Below are 11,328 nucleotides of genomic sequence, written 5' to 3'. Positions count from 1 at the left end.
ATCATCAGAAGAGAGATTTTGTAGTATCTTTTAACAGCCTAGATTCCTTTCATTAAATTTTAGTATTGGGAAAAAAAAATAATTATTAGCTACCAACAAAGAAATGAAATTCTGAGTTGGTGATGTGTAATAAGCTGAAAGTATGTAAGATAAAGAGTCATATCTCAGTTCTGTCACTAACTTGGTGTTTGGTCAAATCATGACATATATCTCAGCCTCAGTAACCTGTAAAATAAGTTGTAAGAATTAAGGATAAAGTTTTGTGCCAATTATCAATTTATTGCTTCTCAGCTCCAAAGATATCCTTCATTGTCTACTTATAGTAATGAGGTTGCACTCTGTGAGCATAAATCCTTTTCATCTGGTACGATGTTAAGCTTTATCTGTAGAGAGCACTGAGAAAGACTCTCTTTCTGGTTTTAATATGCTTGTGTTTCATCTCGCTTCAAATATGTAGCTGCCAGCAGCATGTGGAGTGGAACATCCAATGATGCTCACTTCCATCAAGTCTCAGTTGCGCCTCCATGAATGGTTACCCCCTGAGTTTCAGTGGCACCTCTGTAGGCAAATTCCACTGAATCTCACAGATACCCCCCAGCAATCAGCTTTTTAAGTCAGCCCATTAGCAACCTGGTGGATGTTTCCTGCCAGCCTTGCCTCACCTGCACCACAGAGGGGTTTTTTGTGCTTCCCAATCTAGGCTGCTGTTCCTTGTTCTCCAAAGTTGGCCTACCAGCTTCCCATTTGAAGGCTCCAAGATTTCAGATCCAGCCAATTTTCTTGCCTCCCAGACTTTGTCTGGCTAGGGTGTACTAGTCTGTTCCAGGTAAACCAGTGTACTTCATCATACAGTGGGCTATAACCACACCTTCTACAAAAGATCAGAAACCCAGCCTTGAGGAAGGATGCCCACCCAGGTTTATCCCTTCCTTCAATACTCTCTCAGCCCCAGGGTATTCTTTAGATTTCTCTTAAGTTAAGGGTTAATCCTCCTTTATAATTAGTAATTGTATGTACCCTTTCCCTGTTCAAATTATGGTGCAGTCTGTCTTCTGTTTGGACCCTGACTGATACACTGTGAAAAGCATCTAATACAATGCCATCCTTGCTATACAAACAACACTAAATGAATAAGAAAATTCACAAAATAATTTGCATTGAGGCCAGAGCCCAAATAAAGGAATATAATAAACATGTTATTTTCTATTATTAGTGGTAAACAACATCTCAATGTTACATCAAAATATTATTATTATCAGTCCAACATTCTGGATTCATATCTTTTACCTATTACAGATGTTTCAGGTTTCCAGATAATCAATAAATATGTATTTACTGAGAAGGGTAAAGTGTGATGACACAAATGTGGAATGAGACACAGTAAGTATGGATTCCAGCGCAAACTTTAGCCCTGTGCTTGAGTGGCTAGGTACAATTATTATCCTATCCTTTGTTGGAGTGTAATTCTTCATATAAAGGTCAAGAAGGTTGAACTAAATTACCTATGTTGCATCCATAATGCTCATTAACTTTTTAATCATCATATGAAGTCACTTTTTTGCTCCAGAGCTTCCTCATGGCAGTTTTTACCTCAGTATTTCTGAGGGTGTAGATTAAGGGATTTAACATAGGAGCCACCATAGTATAAAAGACAGCCACTGCTTTATCTATGGGCAGAGTGGTCACTGGGCGCATGTATACAAAAATGCAGGGCACAAAAAATAAGATAACTACTGTGATGTGTGAGACACAAGTGGATAGGGCTTTCTGCCTTCCCTCCAAACTATAGGTCCTTAGGGAACTCAAGATGACCACATAGGATGCCATCAGAAGGAAGAAGTTTAACAGACAGATGAACCCACTGTTGGCAGCAACAAAGAGACCAAGGATATGAGTGTCCATGCAGACAAGTTTCAGCAAAGGGTACAGGTCACACATGAAGTGGTTTATGACATTGGGGCCACAAAAGGGCAACCAGACTGTGAGTAGAATCTGAATGGTTGCATGGAAAAATCCTCCAGTCCAGGCCACTCCCACCAGGAAAACGCACAGCCTGTGGCTCATGATGGTTTTGTAGTGCAGGGGTTTGCAGATGGCAACATAGCGGTCATAGGCCATCACTGTGAGCAGGATAATCTCAGTTGCACCAAAGATGTGTTCTGCATAGGCTTGGGCCATACACCCATTGAAGGAGATGATTTTCTTCTTGTGAAGGGAGTCCACAATCAGTTTAGGAGCTGAAGAAGAAGAATAAACGGTGTCTATCAAAGAAAGATGGGACAGGAAGAAGTACATGGGGGAGCTCAGAGCTGGGCTGGTGGTAATGGTAACAAAAATAAGCAGGTTGCCTGAGAGTGTAACCATGTACAGAACCAAAAACACCACAAACACTACTTTCTGCATCTTCGGGTTCTGTGTAAGACCTAATAAAATGAATTCGGTCACATTCTTTTTATTCTCCATCTATGTATTGTGGGTCATAAAAATTCAAGGAAAGAAGGCTTTACCTGAAAAATAGAACCATGGAAGAATGAAAATAGTCCAATTCTGCCTTTTCATAGTACTCTGCCAGTCTCACAATTGACTCCTTCACTTCCCAAACTTTCTAGGAATAGGTACCCCAAAATATCTCTTAGTTGCCTGTCTTCTTGTTTTATTATCTTGACTTCAAAAAATTCTTATAAGACTTATAATTCTTTTAAGAAGAAGGGAACCCCATTTCCATAGGGTCAGTGTAATCTTTGGAAATCTTCCCTTGAAATCAATAAGATAGAATAATGTAGTCATTAGAAGAGATAATTTTGGAGACTAAAAAATAAAAAAAATGTACAAATTAAATAATATGAATTTAAAAAGCACAAAATAGTTTGTATGCTCTAATTATAGTTATGTTGATATACTGTAAGTAAAAAAGAAAGTCAGGTAATAAGAGTTATGGTGTTAGTATTTGTAGGTTATAGATTTTATATATTTTTAATAACAAAATTCAACTTCAAAAACACCATTTATGAAACTTTATATAGGTTTGTATTCATCTCTGTTAAAACACATAGATATGTAAAAGTTTATAAGGATATAAATTAATATATTTAGGGCATTTACTCCTGGATGTGAGATTATGGGTGATCTTTTTTTCATTTTTTTTTTTTTGTATTTTCCAAATACCTACAGTTTACATTATTAAAAGAAATAAAATTTCCATATTTTTTCATGAAAGTCTAAAGTCTTATCATGAAATTTTTAAACTGAATGGGATATATAAGGGAAAAAATAAGGAATTATACATTGGCACATGATAGGAAGCCAGGAAATAGTATCTAGATATAATTGAACTAACTGCTCAGTACATGCTCTGATGTACTGATGAACTTGTTTTTATCAATTCACCAAAAGGAAATAGGACAAGGGCTTGATGGGGCACTATCTGCCTTGAGAAGGCCAGGACAGAAGGGTGAGATTGCCATAATTGCCCTGGGGTCTACTTGTAATCATCCTAAGTACCATCTCTGGACAACCAGTCAGAGATTATTGACCTCTAGTTTCAACTTATATCATTAATACTAATAATCAATAAGACAAGTCTGCATAATCAACCAGAAGCAGTTAATTAAACCTCATACCCACCTGGTAAGGAATACACATCATACTCTTAATCTTCAAGATCAAGATCAATGGAAAACTAAGTTTTGTCACTCCAAATCATCACTTTTTTCTGAACCTCAGATTCCTTTTGCATTTTCATGTGTTCTCAGAGCACAAAGGCACTGAGAGGCAAGATGAGTTGTCCCTGTCATAATGAAGTATGTGGAAAGGAATCCTCTTCCACATGGTCTCACAAATGCTCTCAAGAAGGTGGCCTCAGATTCCAAATGTTCCAAGCCCCAGGATAAGTGGTCTCCTAATGGATAGCCAAAGCATCAGAGAATCCTCCCACTGACAAGAACCCTTGAGGAGAAAAGTTGGTGGATTTCTAATTGCCAACTCCTCTCCAGAGACAATGGCCCTTGGGAGAACCAACTGGCTAATATGTTTTTCTAAACTTCTGAAGATCTGTGCCAAGGTTTCATTTCAAAACCAGACAGAAAACCCTAAACTCCATGCGTTCATCTTCATTAGTTTACTATATTGTCATTCAGTTCCTTGCAAATCTTGAAGGAATCAGAATATATTGTAAAAGCAGTTCTCTTTTATGATGATTATATGCCTCCTCTTTTTTTGCACACTACACAGACACAAATGCACACAAAAAAACAACTCAGACATTAAAATTGACACATTTGATACCCACTGTTAACTGGCAGGCTCCAGTACAGGATCAGGTTCTTTTGCCTTCCCAATCCAAAACCTAAGCATGTGTTTATTTCCACTCGAATCCTCTAAAATCCATGTTTTTAGAGAAATAATCTGTGTTGATCAAGCAATAGGACCCTGAGCTTTCATAAAAGAGCCCATAGACCACAGCTGACAGGAAAGGTCCTAGACAAACAAACTTTTTCCACAACAGAGAAACTTTTCTTTTTAGCTTAAATTCCACATAATCAAATATTTTTAAACAAAAACCCTTACTCTAACACTGCTTGCCTCCATTCCAAACAGGACACAGAGATTCATTTTCTACCATGTAGTGCTTATAAGAATTCAGTTTTTATTAAGTGCTTGCCATATTCTAGGCACTATATTAAATACTTTATATACATTATTTCATTTGATTTTCACCATAAAGCTATAAGGTAGGTACTACTATAATCCCTATGTCATAGAAAAGGGAAACTGAGTCTTACAGAGTGTAAGTGACTTGCCCAAAGCCATAATGATAAAACGTAGAGGAGCCTGGATTTCAGCCTAGGATGCCTGTCTCCAGCTCTTAAACACTTATCCAAATGCCCTTGCTGCTATGGAAGCACTTTCATTCTGGGAAATAGCACTGCCAAAGAGTGTGCAGCGTTGGGCTGGTACCTAAAATCACCACCTGTGACCATAAGAAATCCATGGAAATCCTCTTATTTCAGTCAGAGGGTGACAAATTTGTGGGTTTATTGGGCAATACTCTAGGATCATTGCACTTAGAGATCCTCAGGTAACTTGCATTTTATCAAGCTGATAAGTCCTTTAAAGATGAGGAAACTGAGTACCACAGAGGCTAAGTGACTTGTCCAAGGAGGTACCCCCCCCCCAGCTGGTTAGTGGCAAGCCAGAACAAGAACCCAGGTTTTCTGATGACCAAGACAGGGTTTGTTTGTTTATTTCAGCCACCACCACAATCTATCTCCCTTAAGATGAGCATATACAAGTAAAAATCACCCTAAGGTGACAAAAAGAATTAATTTTCATCTTTCATCTTGAACAATACCTGTCTTGACTCTCTAAGAAATAAGGTTATGTGTCCGTTCAAGGATTCAGCAGTTCAGTGATATTGCTGTGAGCACATTCATTGCAGCAAAAAGGTTTCACCTGGTTAGAATTAGATCTTGCAAACTTTGAAAGATTCAAAGTGTCCCTGTGTCTTCAACTTAATATAGGTTGCCAACCATAGCAGTGTATATAGTATTTCCCTGCAGATCTGCATTCTCCTTGTGGATCTCAGTTTAGAGGTAAAGGAATCCAAATGCCATCCTTCTCCTCCCTTCCAATGCTGACTTGTCTTAACTGTGAGAAAGGTCAGAAGGTCAGATACCCTGACACAGCTCCATCTTCAATTAACTTTTCCTATTCTCAGTTCCCTCCAACATTTCCTCCTATCAGTAAAAGATGATTTTTTCAACTCTCACTTTCATTCCTGGAAATTATCAAGGTCAGAATATTGTTTCAGGAGAAATGAATGACTGTACATCAACCAATCTTTGACTATCCAAATCATCATGCCCTGTGACTTACCTCTGTAGGAAACCTTCAGTGGCCCCATCATACAATTGCACTACTGTACTCTCATCACACTGAGTTTAGAAATTAACTCAGGAACCCAGAAAATATCCTGATAAATTTTAGATATATCAATACACAGAGAGGAAAGCAAATATTTCTGCAAAATATCCTAGAACACCCAAAAGTTATTCCCAATCAAATATTAGAAAGTATTTCTTCAATAATTATAATTCTAAACTCCTTGGGATAAAATGAAAATGTAAGAACAGGATTAACAATTAACAAGCCAAGAAAACTTACTGTGGTTGCTGCTGTATTTGAGGAGACTGTCCCGTGTATTCAGAAAGAAGTAACTATTATATGTAGCTGTTAAAATGTAATGTCATGTAATGTGTATTTCTCCTGTACCTACTGAGTAGACAATATTACAAGCAAAGAACGTCAACATGAAACAAATATCTCCCAATGGATTCAGCAAGCTTTTAGGAATTTCCAGAAATTCAAGTCAAATGAAAAGATACACACTTGTCTTAAATTTGAAACCTGAAGTCCTCAGCTACTAAGGAGAATCTCATCTTCTCTAGCACCTAGATTTGTGATTACAAAACAAGAGACAGATATTTCTATCTCACTCTATCACTTAATACTCCCTTCTCATTCTTCTCCTAAAAACTAACAAAAAAACCCTCGTCTTGAACCAGGGTGATTAGGGAAAATACTGAGAACATTAGAGGACCTGCTATCTTAGGCTTTGCCCTCCCAGGTATTAAACAACTCTCTTTTTAAAAGAGAGTTTGCCTTAGTAAAAGATTTTTGGGAGAATTTGTCTATGAACAATGCATCTTCACCCATTTGGTTATTTTCCCTGCATTTTAGGCTAATCTATTAAAACCCGCTATTCCTGGTCTGTAAGATTATGGAGTAAAGCACTTCTCTCATAAGCCCATGAGTATCATGAACTGCAGCATAAAGGACTCTGAAAGCTCTGTGAACAACAGGGGGTTTCATTAAGGTTGAAAATCCCTTAAGAAATTTTCCCTCTTGCTGAGGTCACCAGAGGAGGTTGAAATAACAATTTTCTCAAATGTACTGTGAATAAATCAGAGCACAATTTATTCATACGAAACTTGGGATTTGCTACATTATAATCTTGAGTGACGTCTATGCTGGAGGCTAAATGGAAGCTAAAACCCAAGTTTCAAATTGTCCAGTGCTGAAATCTAAAATTATGAATTTTTATGCTTTCCCATTAATGTTGTTTAGAAGTCTAGGAATTCCATTGGCTATTCAATGAAAACAACCTCACTTAGGCAGAGAGATTTCTCTAAATATTCTTCATACATAATATCCCAAGAATGGCAGAAACTGGTGCAGTTGAATATGCCCTGTCATCTTGCAAACACACTCTCTAGCAAATACTTCACAACTTGAAGGAGAGAGCACTCGTTGTTTTAGCAACATCTCGTATAATAACAGAAGCAGTTGCTGAATTTAAATGAGCAGTAGGTGGGTAAAAAAGCTGAAGAAATAATAATAGCAGTTATCATTACTGAGCACTATATCCTTTATTCTGTTACTTTGGGCTATTACATTGATTGATTTCATATGTTGAACTAACCTTGCATTCTGGGGCAAATCCCAGCTGGTGATGGATTCTTTTTTATATGCTACTGGAGTTGATTTGCTGGTAGTATTTTTTTCTGAAGATTTTTGTGTCTATATTCATAAGAGATATTGATATGTAGTTTCATTTTTATGATGTTTTTGTCCACGTTTGCTATCAGAGTGATACTGGCTTCACTGAATGAATTGGGAAGTATTCTGTCTTCTATTTTTTTGGCAGAGTTTGTGAAGGATTGATGTTAATTCTTCCTTAAATGTTTGAAAAAATTCACTAGTAAAGCCATCTTGGACTGGGTTTTCCTTGGGGGGAAGTTTTTTTTTCTTCTTCTTTTTCTTCTTTTTTTAATTAGTACTTCAATCTCCTGACTTGTTTTCAGTGTAGATTGTTGATTTCTTGAGTCAATTTCAATATTTTTTGTCTTCCTAGGTATTTGTCCCTTTCATCTAGATTATCTCTTTTGTTGCCATATAACTACTACTTCCTCATATTCTTTTTTAAAATTTGGATCAGTAGAAATGTCCCATCTCTCATTTCTTTTTTTTTTTTTTTTTTTTAACTTTTCCTTCTTTTTTCAAATCAACTGTATGAAAAAAAAAGTTAAAAAGAAAACAAACATACAATAAAAAAACATTTCAAAGAGACCATAGCAAGGGAGTAAGAAAAAGACAACTAACCTAAGATAACTGCTTAACTTCCAACATGTTCCTACTTTACCCCAAGAAAGTTACATAATATAGCAACATTTCAGTGAACTTGTTCCTACTACATCCATCAGAAATTAACAGACCATAGTCATTTCTGGGCATCCCCAGAACGTTAAATAGCTTATCTGTTGTTCTTGGATTATTGTTCCCCCTTCCTTAATTGCTCTCTACTGCTAGTTCCCCTACATTCTACATTATAAACCATTTGTTTTACATTTTTCAAAGTTCACATTAGTGGTAGCATATAAAATTTCTCTTTTTGTGCCTGGCTTATTTCGCTCAGCATTATGTCTTCAAGGTTCATCCATGTTGTCATATGTTTCACCAGATCGTTCCTTCTTACTGCCGCGTAGTATTCCATCGTGTGTATATACCACATTTTATTTATCCACTCATCTGTTGAAGGACATTTGGGTTGTTTCCATCTCTTGGCAATTGTGAATAATGCTGCTATGAACATTGGCGTGCAGATATCTGTTCGTGTCACTGCTTTCCGATCTTCCGGGTATATACCGAGAAGTGCAATCGCTGGATCGAATGGTAGCTCTATATCTAGTTTTCTAAGGAACTGCCAGACTGACTTCCAGAGTGGCTGAACCATTATACAGTCCCACCAACAATGAATAAGAGTTCCAGTTTCTCCACATCCCCTCCAGCATTTGTAGTTTCCTGTTTGTTTAATGGCAGCCATTCTAACCGGTGTTAGATGGTATCTCATTGTGGTCTTAATTTGCATCTCTCTAATAGCTAGTGAAGCTGAACATTTTTTCATGTGTTTCTTGGCCATTTGTATTTCCTCTTCAGAGAACTGTCTTTTCATATCTTTTGCCCATTTTATAATTGGGCTGTCTGTACTATTGTCATTGAGTTGTAGGATTTCTTTGTATATGCAAGATATCAGTCTTTTGTCAGATACATGGTTTCCAAAAATTTTTTCCCATTGAGTTGGCTGCCTCTTTACCTTTTTGAGAAATTCCTTTGAGGTGCAGAAACTTCTAAGCTTGAGGAGTTCCCATTTATCTATTTTCTCTTTTGTTGCTTGTGCTTTGGGTGTAAAGTCTAGGAAGTGGCCTCCTAATACAAGGTCTTGAAGATGTTTTCCTACATTATCTTCTAGGAGTTTTATGGTACTTTCTTTTACATTGAGATCTTTGGTCCATTTTGAGTTAATTTTTGTGTAGGGGGTGAGGTAGGGGTCCTCTTTCATTCTTTTGGATATGGATATCCAACTCTCCCAGCCCCATTTGTTGAAAAGACCATTATGGCTCAGTTCGGTGACTTTAGGGGCCTTATCAAAGATCAGTCGGCCATAGATCTGAGGGTCTATCTCTGAATTCTCAATTCGATTCCATTGATCTATATGTCTATCTTTGTGCCAGTACCATGCTGTTTTGGCAACTGTGGCTTTATAATAAGCTTCAAAGTCAGGGAGTGTAAGTCCTCCCACTTCGTTTTCTTTTTTAGAGTGTCTTTAGCAATTCGAGGCATCTTCCCTTTCCAAATAAATTTGATAACTAGCTTTTCCAAGTCTGCAAAGTAGGTTGTTGGAATTTTGATTGGGATTGCATTGAATCTGTAGATGAGTTTGGGTAGAATTGACATCTTAATGACATTTAGCCTTCCTATCCATGAACATGGAATATTTTTCCATCTTTAAGGTCCCCTTCTATTTCTTTTAGTAGAGTTATGTAGTTTTCTTTGTATAGGTCTTTTACATCTTTGGTTAAGTTTATTCCTAGGTACTTGATTTTTTTAGTTGCTATTGAAAATGGTATCTTTTTCTTGAGTGTCTCTTCAGTTTGTTCATTTCTAGCATATAGAAACATTACTGACTTATGTGCATTAATCTTGTATCCCGCTACATTGCTAAATTTGTTTATTAGCTCTAGTAGGTGTATCGTTGATTTCTCAGGGTTTTCTAGATATAAGATCATATCATCTGCAAACAATGACAGTTTTACTTCTTCTTTTCCAATTTGGATGCCTTTTATTTCTTTGTCTTGCCGGATTGCCCTGGCTAGCACTTCCAGCACAATGTTGAATAACAGTGGTGACAGCGGGCATCCTTGTCTTGTTCCTGATCTTAGAGGGAAGGCTTTCAGTCTCTCACCATTGAGTACTATGCTGGCTGTGGGTTTTTCATATATGCTCTTTATCATGTTGAGGAGGTTTCCTTCAATTCCTACCTTTTGAAGTGTTTTTATCAAAAAGGGATGTTGGATTTTGTCAAATGCTTTTTCAGCATCTATTGAGATGATCAATTGATTTTTCCCTTTCGAGTTTTTAATGTGTTGTAATACATTGATTGTTTTTCTTATGTTGAACCATCCTTGCATGCCTGGAATGAACCCCACTTGGTCATGGTGTATGATTTTTTTAATGTGTCTTTGGATTCGATTTGCAAGTATTTTGTTGAGGAGTTTTGCATCTATATTCATTAGGGAGATTGGCCGGTAGTTTTCCTTTTTTGTGGCATCTTTGCCAGGTTTTGGTATTAGATTGATGTTAGCTTCATAAAATGAGTTAGGTAGTGTTCCATTTTTTTCAATGTTTTGAAAGAGTTTGAGTAAGATTGGTGTCAGTTCTTTCTGGAAAGTTTGGTAGAATTCCCCTGTGAAGCCATCTGGCCCTGGGCATTTATTTGTGGGAAGATTTTTGATGACTGATTGAATCTCTTTGCTTGTGATGGGTTGGTTGAGGTCTTCTATTTCTTCTCTGGTCAGTCTAGGTTGTTCATATGTTTCCAGGAAATTGTCCATTTCTTCTACATTATCCAGTTTGTTGCCATACAGTTGTTCATAATATCCTCTTATAATTTTTTTAATTTCTTCAGGATCTGCAGTTATGTCACCTTTTTCATTCATTATTTTGTTTATATGGGTCTTCTCTCTTTTTGATTTTGTCAGTCTAGCTAGGGGCTTGTCAATCTTGTTGATCTTCTCAAAGAACCAACTTTTGGTGATATTTATCCTTTCTATTGTTTTTTTGTTCTCTATGTCATTTATTTCTGCTTTAATCCTTGTTATTTCTTTTCTTGTACTTGGTTTAGGATTGGTTTGCTGTTCATTTTCTAGCTTCTTCAGTTGATCCATTAGTTCTTTGATTTTGGCTCTTTCTTCCTTTTTAATATATGCGTTT

The 11,328-nt window shown here is 36.9% G+C and overlaps 1 protein-coding gene across 2 annotated transcripts; it reads right to left on the bottom strand.

The window, feature by feature from the left end:
- Nucleotides 1-1,533: 1,533 nt before the first annotated feature.
- LOC119536524 (olfactory receptor 4C12-like) lies at nt 1,534-7,467 on the bottom strand. 2 transcript variants are annotated; one of them, XM_037839370.1, is made up of 2 exons: nt 7,453-7,467; nt 1,534-2,448 (listed from the first exon to the last, which is right to left on the bottom strand). In XM_037839370.1, exons 1-2 carry the CDS (start codon nt 7,465-7,467, stop codon nt 1,534-1,536), a joined length of 930 nt encoding a protein of 309 aa, XP_037695298.1. The 2 variants fall into 2 exon arrangements, with proteins under 2 accessions (XP_037695298.1, XP_037695297.1); XM_037839369.1 differs by lacking the exon at nt 7,453-7,467 and having other exon boundaries at nt 1,534-2,463.
- Nucleotides 7,468-11,328: the final 3,861 nt, after the last annotated feature.

The sequence above is a fragment of the Choloepus didactylus genome, chromosome 6 (assembly GCF_015220235.1).
Source record: "Choloepus didactylus isolate mChoDid1 chromosome 6, mChoDid1.pri, whole genome shotgun sequence".
NCBI classification, from domain to species: Eukaryota; Metazoa; Chordata; class Mammalia; order Pilosa; family Megalonychidae; genus Choloepus; species Choloepus didactylus.
Note: the sequence above shows the minus strand (reverse complement) of the source record. Positions and strands in the feature narration are given on the sequence as shown.